This window comes from Bos mutus, chromosome 27, assembly GCF_027580195.1.
Source record: "Bos mutus isolate GX-2022 chromosome 27, NWIPB_WYAK_1.1, whole genome shotgun sequence".
Classification (NCBI taxonomy): Eukaryota; Metazoa; Chordata; class Mammalia; order Artiodactyla; family Bovidae; genus Bos; species Bos mutus.
The window spans coordinates 18,393,746-18,416,810 of record NC_091643.1 but is presented as its reverse complement, the minus strand read 5'-3'; the positions used below and the strand labels follow the sequence as shown (position 1 = coordinate 18,416,810).

Sequence of the window (23,065 nt, the reverse complement as noted above, 5' to 3'; positions counted from 1 at the left end):
GAAGGAGTATCTTTGTCTTGATCTTGATTTTAGGTGAAAAGATCTTCAGTCTTTTACCGTTGAGTATTATGTTAACTGCGTTTCTCATAAGTGCTCTTTATTGTGTGGAGGAAATTCCCTTCTCTCCCTAGTTTTCTGACTTTATATCATGAAAGAGTATTTGATTTTGTCAAATGCCCATGTCAGTTGAGATGGTCAGGTGTATTTCCTTCATTCTGTAAAAGTTACGTATTACATTGATTGATTCTCTTATATTGAGCCACCTTTACATTGCTGGGATAAATCTCACTTGGTTATGGTATATAATTCTTTAAATGGAAACATTTTTTAACAGAATCACTCTGACTTCTGTTTTGAGAAGACAGTGGAGGTGACGGAAATAAGAGGTAATGTGGCTTGAATCAGGGTTTTCCTGTGCAGGTGGTCAAAGATGAGAAATGCCTCCTTTATCTTATGTCAAGTTTCTATATTTACATAGCTCTGTTTCTGAACATGATATATTTTGTTCCATTGATTTATATCTATTTTTATACCAATTCCACACCATTTTAATTTCTGTTTTTGTGTACTGCTTATGTTTAATAGAGGAATTCCCTGGGGCTTCCTTTGTGGCTCAGCTGGTAAAGAATCCGCCTGCAGTGTGGGAGACCTGGGTTCGATACCTGGGTTGAGAAGGTCCCCTGGAGAAGGGAAAGGCTCCCCACACCAGTATTCTGGTCTGGAGAATTCCGTGGACTATACAGCCCACGGGGTCGCAAAGAATTGGACAGGACTGAGTGACTTTCCCTTTCCCTTTCCCTGGTGGCTCAGACTGGAAAGAGTCTGCCTGCAACATGGGAGACCCAGGTTCGATCCCTGGGTCGGGAAGATGTCCTGGAGAAGGAAATGGCAACCCGCTCCAGTATTCTTGCCTGGAAAATCCCATGGATGGAGAAGCCTGATGGGCTACAGTCCACAGGGTCTCAAAGAGTCGGAGATGACTGAGCGACTTCACTTTAGGAGTTCTCAAACTTTTTTTTATGTTTAATAGAGTGAATTTTTCTTTATTGGTCTTATTTTCTCAAAAAATACATTTTTTTGAATGCTCTTGACTATTTTCTTCTCTTAGTGAACTTTAATATAAGCTTGTGTGGTTTGATGAAAAATCCTGCTGACATCTTTTCTTGCTGTTGCTTCTGGAGTGTATTGATTTAATTAATTTAAAGTTTTGAGTCTTAACTGTCCAGGAACTCAGTATGTCTTCTCTAGACCTTTTTTGATGTTTTACTAAGCTTGCCTAGTTGTCTTTAAAATGGGTCTTACGTAGTTTACTTTAAGTTTATTCCTTGGCAGATTGTCATTTTTGCTGTTATTGAGTTTAGATATAAATTATACTTTTTAATTGATTCTTGCTCATATATAGAGAAGTCCCTTCATTTGGATATGCTTATCTTGAATCTGGTCATCTCTGGAGTATGTCAGTCTTTTAATCAAATTGATGAAGTTTTATAAAATCAAATTACCTCAAAGTGATACTAGGGACAAGTATTTCGGAGACTTTAGCTCTTTGATAGGAGTTAAGCTTTCCTCTTGTGAAAACTGGTTAGTAATAGCAGTCAGGTGCTACCCCTGCTCCTTGCCTTAAAATGATGATCATCAGCATTTTTATTATCATCAACACCATCATTATTCTGCATTACTTCCCTTAGGGATCATATAGGTTTACCCTGTATCCTCTTTCACCTGCAGAGCAGTCAGCTTCTTTTAAAGGTGATTTGCTTTCTTTTTTGATAAATGTTTTATATATGGGAGGATTAAAAAAGAGGATGGTTTTGGAATAATTTCTTCACTGGGAAATAAGTGATTAGAATAATTTCACATTATCTCCCAATAAGTGGAACCAGTGACTTTCCCTCCCTTCCCTTCAAGCCTTTGCTTCTTTCTAACTCCAGTGTCTTGTCTGAATTTTATGATCTTCCACCTATAGTCTGATAGGCTAGGTCTTTGGGGCAGGGCAGAGATTCACCCTGTCTTTAGGTGTCTCTGAGGCCAAGAAGGTAGAGGTGTGGAATCTCCCTAGTGTATTGTAGGAATAGCAGAAGCCATTAGAAAAAATATCAAAGGTTTGTTGCTTCTTCTCATTTTGATCTGTAGCGTGAGACATCACCTGTTGGCATGTGATCTACTTTAGCTATTCATTCTTGAAATGAGGGCACCAGAGTGCAGTGGAAAGATCACTGGACTAGAAGGTAACTTTTGCCTTCTGTACCAGCACAGAATTGCTCGTTTTTCCTTTTACTCATTTTATATAAACTTTCCCTGTGTGAAGAAGTTAATCTGAAGTTCTTGGCATTGGATAAACTTATGGTTGCTTTCAGAATTGTATATTCATTTTCCAGTTTCTTTTTCACTCTGTCTCTATTTTTACCTTTTGCTCTTCCTTCCACACTTAAATTGGTCTTATTGTAAAATATTGCATTTTTCTTTCTGTCTGAAAATCCTGAATTTCAGCCCAACGCAGAGCTGTGCATCCTAAAGTTCAATATCACTCCCATTTATTTAAGTTCTAATTTTCTGTTGCATTGCTTTTTAATGTTATTTTAATTCTTGTTTTGATTTAAAGAAGATATGAAGCTCTGTTGATGAAATTTTGAAACTTTTGGTACTGTATCCTTTGTGTGGCTAATATTTTTGTGTATTTGTCTGGGGCTAGTATTTTTATCCTTATAATTTATTTTTATTTAAGATCAGGGGTCAAAGAAAAGAATTGGCCACATACTCTTATTTTCAGTTATTGTGTGTTAGTTACAACACAAGCACAGAAAACTTGATCAAACAGGCTTAACGAATAAGGAAACTTATTTTTAAAATGAACCTTGAAGGCTAAGGGAGGACTAACTTGAAGACTAGTTTAGTGCATTGACTGTAGCTTCATTTCTCATCTTTTCCATCTCCTGTGTGTTGGCTTCATACTCTGGCTAATTTCCATCACCGTGGCAAATCAGCTGTCGAAGGCCCAGGCTTCCCATTCTCAAACAAGACATCTCTTGTGGTACTTTCATATAAGAGAAAAAAATATTCTCAGAAGCCCTGTAAACATCTCTTGTATCTCATTGGTCTGTCTTAGGTTGCAGTTTTTATTCTTAACCCAAAGCTAGGAGAATGCCTTGAGTTCACACCTGAGTTTCTGAATCATTGTGACTAGGGGAATGGGATTTATTTTACATCAGTTAGATTTTCCATGGGAGCTGGCATTTGGGGGCAGCTTCCTTGAAGCACATTGGTTTTGCAAATAACTGGTCATTATCTGAATTAAATTTACAGTACTGTGCAAAGGGTGCAGGGTGGAATGGATGCTGGGTGGCCAACCGTCAATGTCCTTTTGATAATGAGTCTTATAAAATTTCATCTCAGCCCATATGAAGTGACGGGAAAAAAAAAAAAAAAAACAGGCAGCCTAAGAATGTTTTAAATTGACTTACCTGAAAACTTTCTCTGTACTTTCCCAGTTTATACTGGCTGATTTTAGCTGACTGGCTATAGCTACTTACAGAACAGAGGAAATTCATTAAAAATAATGAATTATTCAGTGGGATAGTGAAATTCAGTTATAAAGCACTTCGCTGTGCCATGGACTCAGTTCAGGTCAAGTCATGTTCCTGGTTTATGGGCAGTGCGGCTTCTCACAATGACACTGCATTATTCTTTTCCCCTGTTGCTAGCATTTTAATGACATCTTATTGTATTTATTTGGTTCTACTTATACTTTATTTCAATTGACTTTATTAACACAAATTTTAACTTACACTTTAAAAATATAAATTATATATTACATAATGTTTGACAGTTATGAATATTTAGTAGATACCTATAAAGAAATAGGTCTCTCAAAAGAAAAATCCTGTTACCTTTAAAATTGCTGTGATTACTGTAGCTGAAGCAAATGCTAATGGTGGTTTTATTTAGCGTTTATAGTTTGTTTGCCTGGGTTATTTGGAGGGAAATTAAGATTCAATAGATTAATGAAAGCCTCTTTAATTAGGGAATTTAATGAGGGCTTTGTCATGGATTCCATGGTTCTTTTTCCTCTGACCCTTCCTATTCCTATTAGTGCATTGAAAAGTAGAAAAGAATTCTCAAAAACAATACAGAAGGATACCTTATAAGTTAGATCCTCTACTGTAATTACAGATTGTGCATGCTTGTGTAGAAATATGTGTGTACATGTGTCTCTGTGGGGACTTCCCAGGTGGCTCAGTGGTAAAGAATGTGCCAGCCAATGCAGGAGATGCAGGTTAATTCCCTGGGTCGGCAAGATTCCCTGGAGAAGGAAATGGCAACCAATTTCTATATTCTTGCCTGGGAAATTCCATAGACAGAGGAGCCTGGCAGGCTACAGTCCTTGGGGTTGCAAAAGAGTTGGACATGACTAAAACAACAGTGTGTCTCTATATGTATCTGTGTGTATATATATATAAAATTTATTATTGTTAGTCTCTCTGTCCTGTCTGACTCAAAGTGTCTAACCAAAATTTGGACATTGATAACCAGAGTGAATTGCTGAATCATTTAAGCTGCTTTGGTTTTATATTACGTATAACAAGGATGACTATGCTGCTAAGTCACTTCAATTGTGTCCGACTCTGTGTGACCCCAGAGACGGCAGCCCACCAGGCTCCCCCGTCCCTGGAATTCTCCAGGCAAGAACACTGGAGTGGGTTGCCATTTCCTTCTCCAATGCATGAAAGTGAAAAGGGAAAGTGAAGTCGCTCAGTTGTGTCCGACTCTTAGCGAGCCCATTGACTGCAGCCTACCAGGCCCCTCCGTCCATGGATTTTCCAGGCAAGAGTACTGGAGTAGGGTGCCATTGCCTTCTCCGAAGGATGACTATACTTGTATATAAATCTTTCTGGAGAATGCTGGTTATTTTTGTAACATTAATTTTTTAAAATGTAACTATAGGTAAAACGGTGTGAGAAGTAGAGAAGTATTTTGAGTGGAAATCTTAGTATTGTGTGAAGAAATTTCCTTGGCCTACCTTCATGAAGATGGCTTTTCTTTCATTTACCCTAGGCTCTATTTAGACATTAATTTTCACACTAGACCATCAAACTGGTCCTTTTAATAATTTGACTATTGAAGCATTTGATTGATGCTGATAGTTAATGGACTGGAAGAATTGAGCTAGTGCCCCTCTCTGGGTTCATCGTTTTTAGTCCCAGTTTTACAGATGAGAAGGTAAATGATGGGCTGTGTGGGTGCTGCTCACGTCATTGAGGAATCCATAGGGTGAAGTAACGCGCCAGGCCAGTGTGAATTGACACAGAAGGCTCAGAGATGGGGAGAAAAGGAGACGTGCTCCAGTCTTAGGATAACTCCCCTCCTACTCCCCTGATTAAGTAGGTGTCCCAGACTACCACCCTGATTCATCTTTTGGCATATTCCTACTGTTTCTCAACTACTCATTCTGTAGCGTACCTCCAAAAACGTACCCAAATATTTCACTCAAAGAATGTTTTATAAAGGGATATTGACTCTTAACATTTCTAGAGATACTCAGACCAGCTGCTGGTATTGATTTGTTTACAGCCGAGGTTAGAATTAAGAGGCCTGCAGGAAACTGGGTCTTGGAGATTGGTATCAGATGGGAGATTGCATAGTCATATCCATTTCTTTTGGAAAACTGGAAGGTCTGGCAAAACTGGGGCCAAACTGACCATTGGGAAGAGTTAGCTGAAGCAAGGTTAGTGCCTTCCAGTTTGTGCTGCAGCATAATGATATGGGTTATGGGTAATGCACGATTTTGATGGTTGCATATTTTTTATAATTTTCAAACATAAAAGCTTTTTATAAGGCAAACGTTCAAAGATTTGCAATAGGTTAAATTATATTTGAGCATTCTTTATGTAGATCGTTTTGTCAATTACTTGATATCTATAACATGTATAGTTCTGTGCAGTAAACTTGGTTGAAAAGGGCTGTGTTGTGGCTGTATCTTTCCGTCTTAACTGTTAAGTAATTTCCTATCTGTTAATCACTTTAATTGGGTATGTGTATGTTATTTAATCATTGGGAAAGTTATATGTGTTCTTTGAATTTTCTTTCTTAATTCTCATAGGTTTACTGGAAACATAGAAAAGACCATGATTATTAATTATTACTATTATTAATTGATTGAACATATGCAACTCAATTGGTTCAATAAAATATGTCTTTATAACTTCAGAAGCTCATTTAAAAATATATTTGATTACCCTGAAGTATTTTTTGTTTACTTTAAAATTTTTTAATTATTAAAATAAATGAAAATAAGTATTTCAGTACACTTAGTTTTTTGTTTAATTTCCTTAATTAAAAAAAAATTTTTTTTTTGATAGGATTTGTTTAGAAATGTTCATAAGAATACAGACAGGTTAAACAACAGAAAACTTTTCCTGAGGAATTAAAGACCTGTAGTATTTTAAGTACTTTATATGCAAGTAGATTGAATTTCCTTAGATACTTACTTACCCAATTTTGATGTGTAAGACTGATTAAAGCTGGAAAGTCATTCAGTTTATGAGTTGAACATAATAGTAAATATTTATTAATCAATAACTAAGTAGTAAAGGATTATCTCAGAATTGGATTTGGTATTCCCAGAATTCTTCACACTTCAGCCTAAATCAAATGGAGTGGGGGTGTCAGGCAGAATATTCTGATACCTTTTCATAAAACATTTATTTTACTAAATAAAAGATCTGAACGTTTGAAAGTGTCTATGAGCAAAAAATAAGAACAAATTTAAGAGACTGATAAAAGAAGTAATCAGATTGAACTCAAGAAGGGTTAAACAGTTAATAGAGCCCAGATTACCTCACTAGTTTGCTAAATCTGCTCTTTTCCCTCCTGCCTATATGGAATACTATGTTTGGGACCAGTGAGGCAAAGGAAGTAGAAAAGTTGCCATTTTTCAGTTATCTTTTAGAAGATATGTTGAAGATTTATGCTGAAGACAACATTAGAAGAAGATTAATGAAAAAAGTGTTCATTGCAGTTATGAATTCGTAAATACTGGCAGTGGTCCTCAGCAGGCTTTATAGAACCTTTGAAAAATGCCTGGAAGGACATTTTTTGCTTGGCACAGAAGTTCCAAAACCAACTGGGGATGAAGAATGAAGTGAAAAATGAATATTTTGAAACATGAGAAATTATAGAAACTGGAAATGTGGGGCTGGTAACAATAGGAACGTAGAAAGGCTTTGTGTTAAGTTCAACGTAAAAAACCTGATATTCCTAGTTATGTGTTGTTTTATTCACAGAGAATCTCTTGTATATTAAAATTTACCTGTAGTTCTGAATTCTGCATTAAATGGTGTCATAAAAATGGTGAATCTCCTGAAATCCAAGTGGCTACAATGCCATCCTTTCAGCTTGAGGTGAAGAAATCTGATTAGCTATTTCATTACTGAAATAAGTTGACAGTCCAAAGAAAGATTTATAAGCTAAAGGGAAAAATTTCAAATTATTCTGTGTGAATGACTCTTACTTTGCAGATTTTTTGAAGTCTGATTATTGGCTTCAAAAAATGGTATCCTTAACTGACATTTTGAGCACTTGAATTAACTTAATCATCACTGTAGTGATCATGTGGAAAATATATTAATGTGTACTGACAACATTTATGGATTCAGAGTAAAAATTCAGGTTTGGCGGAGTGAAGTTAAAATAACTTTTAGAAGTGATTGTTTAATTGGTGTTATTTGAATCCTAAAGAAGGATTAATATTATTAGAGAGAAGCCAGTGTGTGCCTAATATGGAACTTTAGCATTGACATTCTTGATATAAAAACATTCATTTGTATTTGAAGCTTATTTAACATCATCGGAAGAAATTAACATATTTCTCAGTAGAGGAACAGGAGAAGCATTAAAGACTTCCTGCAGGCTTGAAGTTCAATTTAAGGAGATTGAATTGTTGGAGTGCTGGTTAACAGTGAAAAAGGAGCTTTCAGTATGTCGGAGCAAAGCTTCCCCTTTTGCCATTTGCTGCCATTGGTGCCAACAAAGCTTGTTCGTGATGGTTGCTCTACGGAGTATTAAGAATATGTTGTTTAAAGATCTAAATCGAGAATTTTGTGTAACCGTGTTAAACATAAAACCTAATATACAGAAGTTATTTCTTCTAAATAATTTCAAGATTGTTATTTTAAAAGTTTGAAAATTTTCATTTTATAAAGAACGTAGAAGTTTCACAGTATATTCACATTCCCAGATCCCATTCCCAGCATGCCATGAAAATAGTTTCATTTTCTGAATGTGCCATGAACTTGAAATTGTTGTCCACTTCTGGTATAGAACTTCATTTATAAATGAATTGGACAATTGAGAGTCATCATGTATTTGGGTAAAATCAACAGGTATCAAATCACTTAGCTGAATAGTTGACCCTTGATAAAAAAGAATTTTCTACACAAAAAATAACTTAGACTCCTTGTAAAAAGGATTCAGTGAATTCAATAGAAAATGTATTAAAGAACTGAAAATGGTGTAAAAGGAATATTGGAGGTTAGGAGAGGAATTAAAACGTTTCCTGAATAAGTACTCGTTAGAATTACTGTGGTAAAACAAATGTGGCTGAAAATTAAATTGGTATTGAATGTACTGAAGAACCGATTGGACTTAGGAAGCCTACTTGATATTTCCTGTCTTACAGGACCTAGAGGAGGTGTACTGTTGGGTTCTATGTGCTGGGGAGCTAGAGCTTGAGATTACAACTCTGGATACCTGTGAATCAAGAAATTGTCTTCTAGAACTTCAGTGGAAGACTTAGTATATTCTCTTGGTGCTCAGTTTGCAGCTTTCTGATGGACCCTAAGAGCTGAGACTGCTGATGGTAAATAGAGTTACACGGGTAAAGTAAAATAACATTTTACCCAAGGAATTCAGCATGAGGAACGTCCAGAATAGGAAACTCCTGTTGAAACGGGTCTTTGAAATAATTAAATCATAACTTTTACTAAAGAAAGAAATTACAAGCACATTTGGGGAGACTCAACTAGAGAGCAAAGAAACTTTCTGAAACAAATAGTCCAAATCTTAACATTGTAAAAGTTCAGTAAGGCAAATTGTAAAAGAACTTTGAAATGAAAGGGAGAATATTGAGAATGAAATTAGCATCTTGGAGATCAAGTAGAAGAGATGTCTTGTAATACTGAACAAAGTTAAGGAAGTCATCATCAGGTAGAAAAAAATAGACATTAACAGAAGAAATTCAGGCAAGTTTTCACTGGAATGTGAATAAGTGGTATAGAAGGAAAAAAAGAATAGGTTATAGCAGTTAATAACTAAACCAGTAACAGGAGTGTATTAGTTTGTTATAGCTGCCATGATTAAGTACCACAAACCGAAAGAGTCAACAGAAATTTAATATTCTGTAGTTTTGGAAGCTCGAAGTTCAAAATCATGTTGTTGGCAGAGTTTTTTTTTTTTTTTTTTTTCCTGAGGGCTGTGAGGGAAAGGTCTGCTTCTGGCCTGCCTTCGTGGCTTGTAGATGACTTTTTCCCTGTGTTTCTTCAGATCGTCTTCTATGTATGCATGTCTTGTCTCTGTGTCCAGATTTCCCCTTTTTTATAAAGACGTCACTCATTTTGGATTAGGGACGTCCCTAATAACCTCATTTAAATTTGGTTACCTCTGTAATGACCCTGTCTCCAAAGTGGCATTCTGAGGTACTTGGAGATTAGGACCCCAACCTGTCTTATACTGGAGAGGCATACAGTTCATCCTATGACAAGAGGAAAATTTTCTTAAGACTTGGAATCCTTTCCAAGGACTCGCTGATCCCAAGAAGAATAGAGTGGAGCGCTTTAAAATATAAAAATCCTTTAAAGTCTCTGAGGCTTCCAGATGGGAAAAATGTTACTCATAATTGAAGAAAGCAGCAGAAAAGCAATGGACTTCTTACTTGTGATGTTAAACGGCAGAAGACTGTAGGAGAACATCTATAAACTGCTGAGAGACTATTATGCTCTGTCAACACATCATTCTCTTATCTGTCTGAAAAAATAGGTTTTTATATATGCAAGGGATCAGTGCTTATCCCTACATATTCTACCTGAGGAAAGCAATTGAAAAGAACCTCTGAGCAAACACTTGAATTCAGAACAGAGATCCAGGATAGGGCAGGATGAATTGAAAAGGAAACCATAGTAAGCGATATAAACACTTACATATATATCTAAATTTATATAAACATTAAAATGGATGATGAAATTTGTAACAAAAATGTTCAGAAACAGTAAGGATTCTTGAAATAGAAAAGCAGTACTAGAAAGCTAACAGGCTGTAACAGCCAAAACTGTATCACGAAAAAGCAGTGGTTAAGGGTGGGGAAGTCAAAACATTCTTCAGAGTTTTCCCTTACTGGATGGAGAGACAGTATAAATGTCAGGTCTTGATGGGGAAGGGATATAGTTTTATTATTTTGCCCAGAGAGTGGAGTAATAGTAGTAATAGTAATAATAGTGTAAAAAGTGAAGTTTTAACACTGACAGTGGTAAAAAAGAATATGAATGGTAACTTCACCCAGTTGGAAAAATGGACAAAGAGTAAGAAGAAACCGAAGAAAGGACGATAAATATTAATCAAAAATGAAAGGGAAAGCTCACGTTCTTATACTAACTGTGAATCAGGTGAGTCTCCTTATTGAAAGACAGCGTGTTCAAATTGGCGCTGTTCAAAACCAAAACCAGAAAAACAAACCACAACAAAAATCCCACGTGTATGTTGTTTAAAGCCAGCCTTTAAAAAAGTGATAAAGGTGAAAAGTGGTAGATAGTGGTGGCTAGATAGGTGAGATTATTCTAGAAGAATCCAAACCAAAGCAAATCAAATACATTATTTTAAAGAGGAACTTGGGATCCTTTAATGGCTCAAATAAGAAATGATAAGATTTGACTTTGGAAAAAAATGTGTGAACATTGTTCATACTCAAGAAGGTAACAGCTCAATATATAGTTTAAAAACTCTATTATTCAATGACTTCAATCCTTTCCAAGAATCAGATCAGATCAGTCGCTCAGTCGTGTCAAACTCTTTGCGACCCCATGAATCGCAGCCAGGCCTCCCTGTCCATCACCAACTCCCGGAGTTCACTCAGACTCACGTCCATCAAGTCAGTGATGCCATCCACCTATTTCATCCTCTGTCGTCCCCTTCTCCTCCTGCCCCCAATCCCTCCCAGCATCAGAGTCTTTTCCAAATGAGTCAACTCTTCGCATGAGGTGGCCAAAGTACTAGAGTTTCAGCTTTAGCATCAGTCCTTCCAAAGAAATCCCAGGGCTTTCTCCTTCAGAATGGACTGGTTGGATCTCCTTACAGTCCAAGGGACTCTCAAGAGTCTTCTCCAACACCACAGTTCAAAAGCATCAATTCTTCAGTGCTCAGCCTTCTTCACAGTCCAACTCTCACATCCATACATGACCACTGGAAAAACCATAGCCTTGACTAGACGAACCTTTGTTGGCAAAGTAATGTCTCTGCTTTTGAATATGCTATCTAGGTTGGTCATAATTTTCCTTCCAAGGAGTAAGCGTCTTTTAATTTCATGGCTGCAGTCACCATCTGCAGTGATTTTGGAGCCCAGAAAAATAAAGTCTGACACTGTTTCCACTGTTTCCCTATCTATTTCCCATGAAGTGATGGGACTGGATGCCATGATCTTCGTTTTCTGAATGTTGAGCTTTAAGCCAACTTTTTCACTCTCCACTTTCACCTTCATCAAGAGGCTTTTGAGTTCCTCTTCACTTTCTGCCATAAGGGTGGTGTCATCTGCATATCTGAGGTTATTGATATTTCTCCTGGCAGTCTTGATTCCAGCTTGTGTTTCTTCCAGTCCAGCGTTTCTCGTGATGTACTCTGCATATAAGTTAAATAAACAAGGTGACAATATACAGCTTTGACGTACTTCTTTTCCTATTTGGAACCAGTCTGTTGTTCCATGTCCAGTTCTAACTGTTGCTTCCTGACCTGCATACAGGTTTCTCAAGAGGCAGGTCAGGTGGTCTGGTATTCCCATCTCTTTCAGAATTTTCCACAGTTTATCGTGATCCACACAGTCAAAGGCTTTGGTATAGTCAATAAAGCAGAAATGGATGTTTTTCTGGAACTCTCTTGCTTTTCCCATGATCTAGTGGATGTTGGCAATTTGATCTCTGGTTCCTCTGCCTTTTCTAAAACCAGCTTGAACATCTGGAAGTTCATTGTTCACATATTGCTGAAGCCTGGCTTGGAGAATTTTAAGCATTACCTTACTAGCGTATGAGATGAGTGCAATTGTGCGGTAGTTTGAGCATTCTTTGGCATTGCCTTTCTTTGGGATTGGAATGAAAACTGACCTTTTCCAGTCCTGTGGCCACTGCTGAGTTTTCCAAATTTGCTGGCATATTGAGTGCAGCACTTTCACAGCATCATCTTTCAGGATTTGGAATAGCTGAACTGGAATTCCATCACCTCCACTAGCTTTGTTCGTAGTGACGCTTTCTAAGGCCCACTTGACTTCACATTCCAGGATGTCTGGCTCTAGGTCAGTGATCACATAATCGTGATTATCTTTTTTTGTACAGTTCTTCTGTGTATTCTTGCCACCTCTTCTTAATATCTTCTGCTTCTGTTAGGTCCATACCATTTCTGTCCTTTATCGAGCCCATCTTTGCATGAAATGTTCCTTTGGTATCTCTGATTTTTCTTGAAGAGATCTCTAGTCTTTCCCATTCTGTTGTTTTCCTCTATTTCTTTGCATTGATTGCTGAAGAAGGCTTTCTTATCTCTTCTTGCTATTCTTTGGAACTCTGCATTCAGATGTTTGTATCTTTCCTTTTCTCCTTTGCTTTTCACTTCACTTCTTTTCACAGCTATTTGTAAGGCCTCCCCAGACAGCCATTTTGCTTTTTTGCATTTCTTTTTCATGGGGATGGTCTTGATCCCTGTCTCCTCTACAGTGTCACGAACCTCATTCCATAGCTCATCCGGCACTCTATCTATCAGATCTAGGCCCTTAAATCTATTTCTCACTTCCACTGTATAATTATAAGGGATTTGATTTAGGTCCTACTTGAATGGTCTAGTGGTTTTCCCTACTTTCTTCAATTTAAGTCTGAATTTGGCAATAAGGAGTTCATGGTCTGAGCCACAGTCAGCTCCCGGTCTTGTTTTTACTGACTGTATAGAGCTTCTCCATCTTTGGCTGCAAAGAATATAATCAATCTGATTTCGGTGTTGACCATCTGGTAATGAATAACCTTTCCAAGAATAACCTTTATCTAATCAATGATTAAAAGCCACATGCATGCAGAAGAATTTCTCTACTGTGAATTATTCTCCAACTTTCTTTTCTGTGTGCTTTTTATCTGGCCCAAGATGTAAGTATTATTAAGTTTGATAAAAATGTTAGGTTTGTAAACAAGTTTACTTTCAAATTCTTAACCTGGAGGCATCTAGATAGAATTTTGTGTGCAAAAAAGAGTATGTACATCTAAAAATTAGACATTTTAAATTAAAATGATTTCAGTCATATAGTTGGCTATAGGGAAGAGTTACTGAGGTTTATTTCTCTTCTGGCAGTGTGAATGATTACTACAGAATTACAAGATTTTATAGTTGTTTTTATAGAGTTGTTTATTATTTGCAGAAAACAATTTTCTGGAAGTTTTGCAAATGATCTACTCTGTATATAGCAAAACTTGTTTTCCAGTTTAATAAAAATGTGTTTTAAGATTAAGAATAGACTCTTTTCCTATGTGTGTTGTGTATATATACACATACTTTGGGATTAGCTTTCAACTTTCCTGTTAAGGGCTTTGGATTTGTGGCAAACCAGTTCAGTTCAGTTGCTCAGTCGTGTCCTACTCTTTGTGACCCCACGGATGGCAGCATGCCAGGCTTTCCTGTCTATCACCAACTCCCAGAGCCTACTCAAACTCATGTCCATTGAGTCGGTGATGCCATCCAAACATCTCATCCTCTATCGTTCCCTTCTCCCACCTTCAATCTTTCCCAGCGTCAGAGTCTTTTCCGATGAGCCAGCTCTTCACATCGGTGGCCAAAGGATTGGAGTTTCAGCTTCAGCATCAGTCCTTCCAATGAGTATTCAGGACTGATTTCCTTTAGGATTGACTGGTTGGAGCTCCTTGCAGTCCAAGGGACTCTCAAGAGTCTTCTCCAACACCACAGTTCAAAAGCATCAATTCTTCAGTGCTGAGCTTTCTTTATAGTCCAGCTCTCACCTCCATAGCTGACTACTGGAAAAACCATAGCTTTGACCAGACAGACCTTTGATGGCAAAGTAATGTCTCTGGTTTTTAATATGCTGTCTAGGTTGGTCATAACATTTCTTCCAAGAAGCAAGCGTCTTTTAATTTCATGGCTGTAGTCACAATCTGCAGTGATTTTGGAGCCCCCTCAAAGTCTGTCACTGTTTCCATTGTTTCCTCATTTATTTGCCATGAAGTGATGGGACCAGATGCCATGTCTTAGTTTTTTGAATGTTGGGTTTTAAGCCAGGTTTTTCACTGTCCTCTTTCATTTTTATCAAGAGGCTCTTTAGTTCTTCTTCGCTTTCTGACATAAGGGTGGTGTTATCTGTATATCTGAGATTATTGATATTTCTCCCTACAATCTTGATTCCATCTTATGCTTGAACCAGCATGGCATTTTGCATGATGTACTCTGAATATAAATTAAATAAGCAGGGTGACAATATACAGCGTTGATGTTCTCCTTTCCCAATTTGGAACCAGTCTGTTGTTCCGGGTCCGGTTCTAACTGTTGCTTCTACACTTGCATACAGATTTCTTAGGAGGCAGGTAAGGTGGGCTGGTATTCCCATCTCCTGAAGAATTTTCCAGTTTGTTGTGATCCACATAGTCAAAGGCTTTCGCGTAGTCAATAAAGCAGAAGTAGATGTTTTTCTGGAACTCTCTTGCTTTTTCTGTGATCCATTGGATGTTGGCAATTTGATCTCTGGTTCTTCTGCCTTTTCTAAATCCAGCTGGAACATCTCGAAGTTATTGGTTCACATACTGAAGCTTCACTTGAAGAATTTTGAGCATTACTTTACTAGCGTGTGAGATGAGTGCAATTGTGTGGTAGTTTGAGCATTCTTTGGCATTGCTTTTCTTTGGGGTTGGAATGTAAACTGACCTTTTCCAGTCCTGTGGCCACTGCTGAGTTTTCCAAATTTGCTGGCTATTGAGTGCAGCACGTTCACAGCATCATCTTTAGGATTTGAAATAAATATAAGCTTATTAATAACCATTAACATTTATAAAATGCCTTGCAGTGTGTCAGTCAGTTCAGTTCAGTCACTCAGTCGTGTTTGACCCTTTGCAACCCCGTGGAATGCAGGACTCCAGGCCTCCCTGTCCATCACCAACTCCCAGAGATTACTCAAACTCATATCTCTTGAGTCGGTAATGCCATACAACCAGCTCATCCTCTGTCATCCCCTTCTCCTCCCGCCTTCAATCTTTTCCAGCATGAGGGTCTTTGCAAATGAGTCAGTTCTTCACATCAGGTGGCCAAAGTATTGGAGTTTCAGCTTCAGCATCAGTCCTTCCAATGAGTATTGAGGACTGATTTCCTTTAGGATTGACTGGTTGGAGCTCCTTGCAGTCCAAGGGACTCTCAAGAGTCTTCTCCAACACCACAGTTCAAAAGCATCAATTCTTCAGCGCTCGCTTTCTTTACAGTCCAACTCTCACACCCATACATGACCACTGGAAAAACTATAGCTTTGACTCGACGAATGTTTGATGGCAAAGTAATGTCTCTGGTTTTTGATATGCTCTCTAGGTTGGTTATAACATTTCTTCCAAGGAGCAAGCGTCTTTTAATTTCATGGCTGCAATCACCATCTGCAGTGATTTTGGAGCTCCAAAACATAGTCTGTCACTGTTTCCATTGTTTTCCCATCTATTTGCCATGAAGTGATCGGACCGGATGCCATGATCTTAGTTTTCTAAATGTTTAGTTTTAAGCCAACTTTTTTACTCTCCTCTTTCACTTTCATCAGGAAGGCTCTTTATTTCTTCTTCACTCTCTGCCATAAGGGTGGTGTCATCTGCATATCTGAGGTTTTTGATATTTCTCCTGGAAATCTTGATTCCAGCTTGTGTTTCATCCAGCATATATTTTATCTTACAACATATAATGCAGGTGGGAGTGCTAACGTTCGAGTTGTTAGTTCTGATCGACTGAACCATAGATCTTCCCCAATGCCAGACTTTGCTGATGATTCAAAGAGTACAGGCAAGCACGAAGTGCAGATGGAATATTATTTTCTTTTTGGTTTTTGGAGGAACCCCAAACTCTCACACACAGATTCTAAAAATTTCCTTTTCTTCTGCATTAGTACCAATTTATGATTTTGGATTAGCAAAATAGTTTTGAGCAGTTAAAAAAAAATTGCACAAAGGAAGTTGTCTTCATTTTGGAACTCCTCTCTGTTTTATATTATCTTTATTGTACAGCTTGCTGACTACCTCCCATTTTCCAGGAATAAATAAATCCATCATTCCAAGCTTATTTATGATAAGCAATCTAGATAGGTTAGTTATATCTGGCTAACAACATTTTCTAGATAGATGCTCTTTGGTATTTTTTGGCTAGTAGATACCAGTGATAGGTGAGCCCTGGTGGCTCAGTGGTTGAGGTCTTCCATTCCCACTTCCTCAATAGAGTGAGTGAGTTAGTTACCTTCTACTGCTGTTAACCGTTTCCTTCTCAAGGTGTAAGAGTGAGTTTGTTCTGTATGCCAGATTTGTTTGCCAAAGTAATCTTTAAAAATTTTCTTTCATACATTATTAGTGTTATCAGTTTTGGGGGTTTATGCTTGGGAAGAGGAGAACTTAATGGATACCTGCTGGATGCTGTTTAATTTCTTCAGCATTTATAATATCAATAGGGATGACAAGCTAACCCCTAATCATAAAGAGTTGCTTTGATTATTTCATGTTGATATCATGTTTCATCATAAGAATCTTCAGGTATATATTAAAATCTGCTGTGCGTTTACTAGAAATTTGAGATGTCAGGAATAAGGTTCGCGTTTGAAGAGTTTTATTAAGACCTTAAGGCCACTTCAGTTTATTGTGTAAAGTGACATGAGGAGATGGCTCTGTTTTACCTTTAACAGAGTATGTCATAGTGTTCCTAGTCTTTGTAATTCTGTAACCGTTCTTGAAGTGCAGTTTACGTTGAGGAGAGCCCTCAAAGCTCATAACAGATTTTTAAAAAATACTCCCAACGAAACTAGAGAGACTAGTTCACTTGATAGGCCAAGAGTGTAATAAAAACCCTTAATATAAAAAAGCTTTTCTGTCTTTTCAGGTAGATTTGTGAACAATTTAACAGTTTCATGAGTTTACTTAGATCTTAGGCAATATGATAAGAAAATTAAAGTTATCAAAAATTTATAAAAATTTATATACCCAGAGATTCTCATTGTGAATGAGATGAAGATTGTTTTTTGAAGAGATCAAAGTCAGAGAATAATAGAATTTAGAAACTGCTAGAAGCTTAGAATTTAGAACTCTATTAAACTGCCTCACTTATTTTAAAAAGAAGAAATACTAAATGAATGGCTTAGAGCTAGCATGTTGTTTCTTTTGCGATTCTGGCTCTTACATCCTGTGTTTGGGCCCAGATGCCACAGCTTACTTTAAATATGTATGTTTGGCTCTTCAGTCAGGTTGATTGGTCTATCTGTGGGTTTTCTTACAAAGACTGGGTTTATTAACAGAATAATTGTTCTTTGGGTTTTGCAACTAGGACCTTTTAAAGATGAGTGAACAAACGTTGGGAAGAGGAGGGCAGCGGAAACTTCCTGATTGGATGTCTGTGCAGAAGAGCTATACAGTAGAAGAAAAAAAGGTATGCAGTTCATCAGTAATTCTTTCAGATGGAAAATTTAATGTATATTTGACTGTAAACTGAGTTCATCCTCACACTTATAAACTTCAAGCCATTATTTACTTTTAGAGTTGTTGTGAATGAACCAGAACCTAGTCATTGAATGGATGAGTGGAATTAAATTTTAATTGGGTTTACAATATAAGAATTCTTATTCTGTTTTCCCTTTTTATCTAGTTCACATGGCTGGCCTTGCCAATTTGTTCCAATTCAGATTGTAATTTAGACAGTATTTATTTTGGTGAATTTTTTTATGGTCAAGTGAATTTTAAGTCCTGATGGATTTAAGCTTCACCAACCAGTCTTCAATATTTTAAGGCAACATTATTGCATCTAGAATACTAATATAATTGCAGAAAAGTATTAACAAAATAAATGCTTTTATGAAAATAGGGTAGAAGTTTGCAAGTAAATTTGTTAGAAAAATAATTTTACAGTAGGTAGCTTCATCTTTGTTAAATTGTCCATATGACTCATTAATCTATAAAGCTTTAGTTGATAAAACTTAGAGCTATTAATTTGCCATATTTCAGTGAATTTTATTATTTCAATGAATATTTATTATTTAATGTGACTTTTATTTGTGCCTTTTTGGAATTTTGTTTAACTCAAGGCATCTGTTCGGAAGAGTGTTTTGGAAGATCACCTGCCCTTCTTAGAATTCACTGGATCCACTGTGTACAGTTATGAAGCTAATGATTGTTCTTTGCTCTCAGAAGATATTAGGTAAAGATTTAAATTTCCAACTTTCATTTGAATTTGAACCTTTAGACTATAAGCCTCATGGTAGTATTTGTAAGTGTGCTGAGTTTTATAGTGGAGGTGTGTTTAGTACATAGTTATACATGTAAAATATCACTAATTCTACTTTTTAAATAAAAACTTAAAATTTCTGAATTAAATATGTAATGGCCCTGTTTGTTCATTAATAAACCTTTGTATTACTTTAGCTAATTTTTAATCTTTTCAATACTTAAGATATTATATATAGAATTACTGAACACACTAGTTTAGGAAAAACATGCAAAAGTTATTCAACCTCTAAAACGTCCCTTTCTATTTCATTAAACATACCAACATTGTAATATTGAATAGTGACTATGACTGTCTCTGTTGCATTTAATTAGCAACAATTATAGCAAATGATCCTTTAAAAGAACTTTAAAAATGATTATTAATATTTTTTAAATTGTCAAATTAGTTATCTCTAATAATCCAGTCTGGACATCTTTTTCGGGTGTTAGTTCTAAAAGGTCTTGTAGGTCTTCATAGAACCGTTCAACTTCAGCTTCTTCAGCGTTACTGGTTGGGCATAGACTTGGATTACTGTGATAGTGAATGGTTTGCCTTGGAAACGAACAGAGATCATTCTGTCGTTTTTGAGATTGCGTCCAAGCACTGCATTTCGGACTCTTTTGTTGACCATGATGGCTACTTCATTTCTTCTAAGGGATTCCTGCCCACAGTAGTAGATATAATGGTCATCTGAGTTAAATTCACCCATTCCAGTCCATTTTAGTTCGCTGATTCCTCGAATGTCAGCGTTCAGTCTTGCCATCTCCTGTTTGACCACTTCCAATTTGCCTTGATTCATGGACCTTAACATTCCCTGTTCCTATGCAGTATTGCTCTTTACAGCATCGGACGTTACTTCTATCACCAGTCACATCCACAGCTAGGTATTCTTTTTGCTTTGGCTGCATCCCTTCATTCTTTCTGCAGTTATTTCTCCACTGATCTCCAGTAGCATATTGGGCACCTACTGACCTGGGGAGTTCCTCTTTCAGTATCCTATCATTTTGCCTTTTCATACTGTTCATGGGGTTCTCAAGGCAAGAATACTGAAGTGGTTTGCCATTCCCTTCTCCAGTGGACCACATTCTGTCAGACCTGTCCACCATGACCCGCCCATCATGGGTGGCCCCACAGGCATGGCTTAGTTTCATTGAGTTAGACAAGGCTGTGGTCTGTGTGATTATTGACTAGTTTTCTGTGAATATGGTTTCAGAATGTCTACCCTCTGATGCCCTCTCGCAACACCTACCGTCTTACTTGGGTTTCTCTTACCTTGGACGTGGGGTATCTCTTCACGGCTGCTGCAGCAAAATGCAGCTGCTGCTCCTTACCTTGGACGAGGGGTATCTCCTCCCAGCTGCCCTTCCTGACCTGGAACGTGGAGTAACTCCTCTTGGCCCTCCTGCGCCCGCACAGCCACTGCTCCTTGGATGTGGGGTTGCTCCTCTTGGCCTCCACCCCTGACCTCAGGCATGGGGTAGCTATGATAGGGGACTGTAACGCAAAAGTAGGAAGTCAGGAAACACCTGGGGCAACAGGCAAATTTGGCCTTGGAATACGGAATGAAGCAGGGCAAAGGTTAATAGAGTTTTGCCAAGAGAACACACTGGTCATAGCAAAAACCCTCTTCCAACAACACGAGAGAAGACTCTACACATGGACATTACCAGATGGACAACACCAAAATCAGATTGATTATATTCTTTGCAGTCAAATATGGAGAAACTCTATACAGTCAGCAAAAACAAGACTGGGAGCTGACTGTGGCTCAGATCATGAACTCCTTATTGCCAAATTCAGACTTAAATTGAAGAAAGTGGGGGAAACCACTAGACCATTCAGGTAGGACCTAAATCAAATCCCTTATGATTACACAGTGGAAGTGAGAAATAGATTTAAGGGGCTAGATCTGATAGATAGAGTGCTTGATGAACTATGGAATGAGGTTCTTGACACTGTACAGGAGACAGGGATCAAGACCATCCCCATGGAAAAGAAATGCAAAAAAGCAAAATGGCTGTCTGGGGAGGCCTTACAAATAGCTGTGAAAAGAAGAGAAGTGAAAAGCAAAGGAGAAAAGGAAAAATATAAGCATCTGAATGCAGAGTTCCAAAGAATAGCAAGAAGAGATTAGAAAGCCTTCCTCAGCGATCAATGCAAAGAAATAGAGGAAAATAACAGAATGGGAAAGACTGAGATCTCTTCAAGAAAATTAGAGATACCAAGGGAACATTTCATGCAAAGATGGGCTCGATAAAGGACAGAAATGGTATGGACCTAACAGAAGCAGAAGATATTAAGAAGAGGTGGCAAGAATACACAGAAGAACTGTACAAAAAAGATCTTCCTGACCAAGATAATCACGATTATGTGATCACTGACCTAGAGCCAGACATCCTGGAATGTGAAGTCAAGTGGGCCTTAGAAAGCGTCACTACGAACAAAGCTAGTGGAGATGATGGAATTCCAGTTCAGCTATTTCAAATCCTGGAAGATGATGCTGTGAAAGTGCTGCACTCAATATGCCAGCAAATTTGGAAAACTCAGCAGTGGCCACAGGATTGGAAAGGATCAGTTTTCATTCCAATCCCAAAGAAAGGCAATGCCAAAGAATGCTCAAACTACCACACAATCGCACTCATCTCATACGCTAGTAAAGTAATGCTTAAAATTCTCCAAGCCAGGCTTCAGCAATATGTGAACAATGAACTTCCAGATGTTCAAGCTGGTTTTAGAAAAGGCAGAGGAACCAGAGATCAAATCGCCAACATCCAGTGGATCATGGAAAAAGCAAGAGAGTTCCAGAAAAACATCTATTTCTGCTTTATTGACTATGCCAAAGCCTTTGACTGTGTGGATCACGATAAACTGTGGAAAATTCTGAAAGAGATGGGAATACCAGACCACCTGACCTGCCTCTTGAGAAACCTGTATGTAGGTCAGGAAGCAACAGTTAGAACTGGACGTGGAACAACAGACTGGTTCCAGATAGGAAAAGGAGTACGTCAAGGCTGTATATTGCCACCCTGCTTATTTAACTTATATGCAGAGTACATCATGAGAAACGGGCTGGAGGAAACACAAGCTGGAATCAAGGTTGCCAGGAGAAATATCAATAACCTCAGATATGCAGATGACACCACCCTTATGGCAGCAAGTGAAGAGGAACTCAAAAGCCTATTGATGAAAGTGAAAGAGGAGAGTGAAAAAGTTGGCTTAAAGCTCAACATTCAGAAAACGAAGATCATGGCATCCGGTCCCATCACTTCATGGGAAATAGATGGGGAAACAGTGGAAACAGTGGCTGACTTTAGTTTTTGGGGCTCCAAAATCACTGCACATGGTGACTGCAGCCATGAAATTAAAAGACGCTTACTCCTTGGTAGGACAGTTATGACCAACCTAGATAGCATATTGAAAAGCAGAGACATTTCTTTGCCAACAAAGGTCCGTCTAGTCAAGGCTATGGTTTTTCCAGTGGTCATGTATGGATGTGAGAGTTGGACTGTTAAGAAAGCTGAGCACTGAAGAATTGATGCTTTTGAGCTGTGGTGTTGGGGAAGACTCTTGAGAGTCCCTTGGACTGCAAGGAGATCCAACCGGTCCATTCTAAAGGAGATCAGTTCTGGATGTTCTTTTGAAGGACTGATGCTAAAGCTGAAACTCCAATACTTTGGCCACCTCATGCTTAGAGTTGACTCATTGGAAAGGAGTCTGATGCTGGGAGGGATTGGGGGCAGGAGGAGAAGGGGACGACAGAGGATGAGATGGCTGGATGGCATCACCGACTTGATGGACATGAGTTTAAGTGAACTCCGGGAGTTGGTGATGGACACGGAAGCCTGACATGCTACAATTCATGGGGTCACACAGAGTCGGACACAACTGAGACACTTAACTGAACTGAATAATCCAGTCTAAGACTCTTCAAACATTTTACAAGGAGAAGTAGTACGAGATTCCTTCAAATCTTTGATGTTAATATACTTGTATATGTATATATTTTTAATTACAGTTTACATATTGGACTTCCATGGTGTCTCAGACAGTAAAGAATCTACCTGTAATGTGGTAAACCTGGGTTCTTTCCCTGGGTTGGAAAGATCCCCTGGAGAAGGGAATGGCTACCCACTCCAGTATTCTTGCCTGGAGAATCTGCATGGACAGTGGAGCCTGGTGGGTTACAATCCATGGGGTTGCAAAAAGTCAGACGTGACTGAGTTTAGGACTAAGCATAAACATAGCACACATTGGCTTGAAAGAAGCAGAGGTAAGTTGTTTATTAATGGTCTCCTGGTAGATGTATTGTAGAAAGAGTGGTCAGGTGAGCTTACTCCCACTG

The 23,065-nt window shown here is 38.0% G+C and overlaps 1 protein-coding gene across 4 annotated transcripts in view; it reads left to right on the top strand.

The window, feature by feature from the left end:
• Window positions 1-23,065, top strand: part of WRN (WRN RecQ like helicase) — a 127,607-nt gene that overhangs the window by 3,821 nt on the left and 100,721 nt on the right. For 2 of the 4 annotated variants that reach the window (XM_070364310.1, XM_070364309.1), the window contains exons 2-4: window positions 8,675-8,854; window positions 17,788-17,889; window positions 18,542-18,654. In XM_070364310.1, the coding sequence (XP_070220411.1) occupies window positions 8,852-8,854; window positions 17,788-17,889; window positions 18,542-18,654 (218 nt within the window). In that variant the 5' untranslated portion in view covers window positions 8,675-8,851. The remainder of the gene's footprint in view (window positions 1-8,674; window positions 8,855-17,787; window positions 17,890-18,541; window positions 18,655-23,065) is intronic. The other 2 variants (XM_070364311.1, XM_014477622.2) reach the window with 1 other exon arrangement.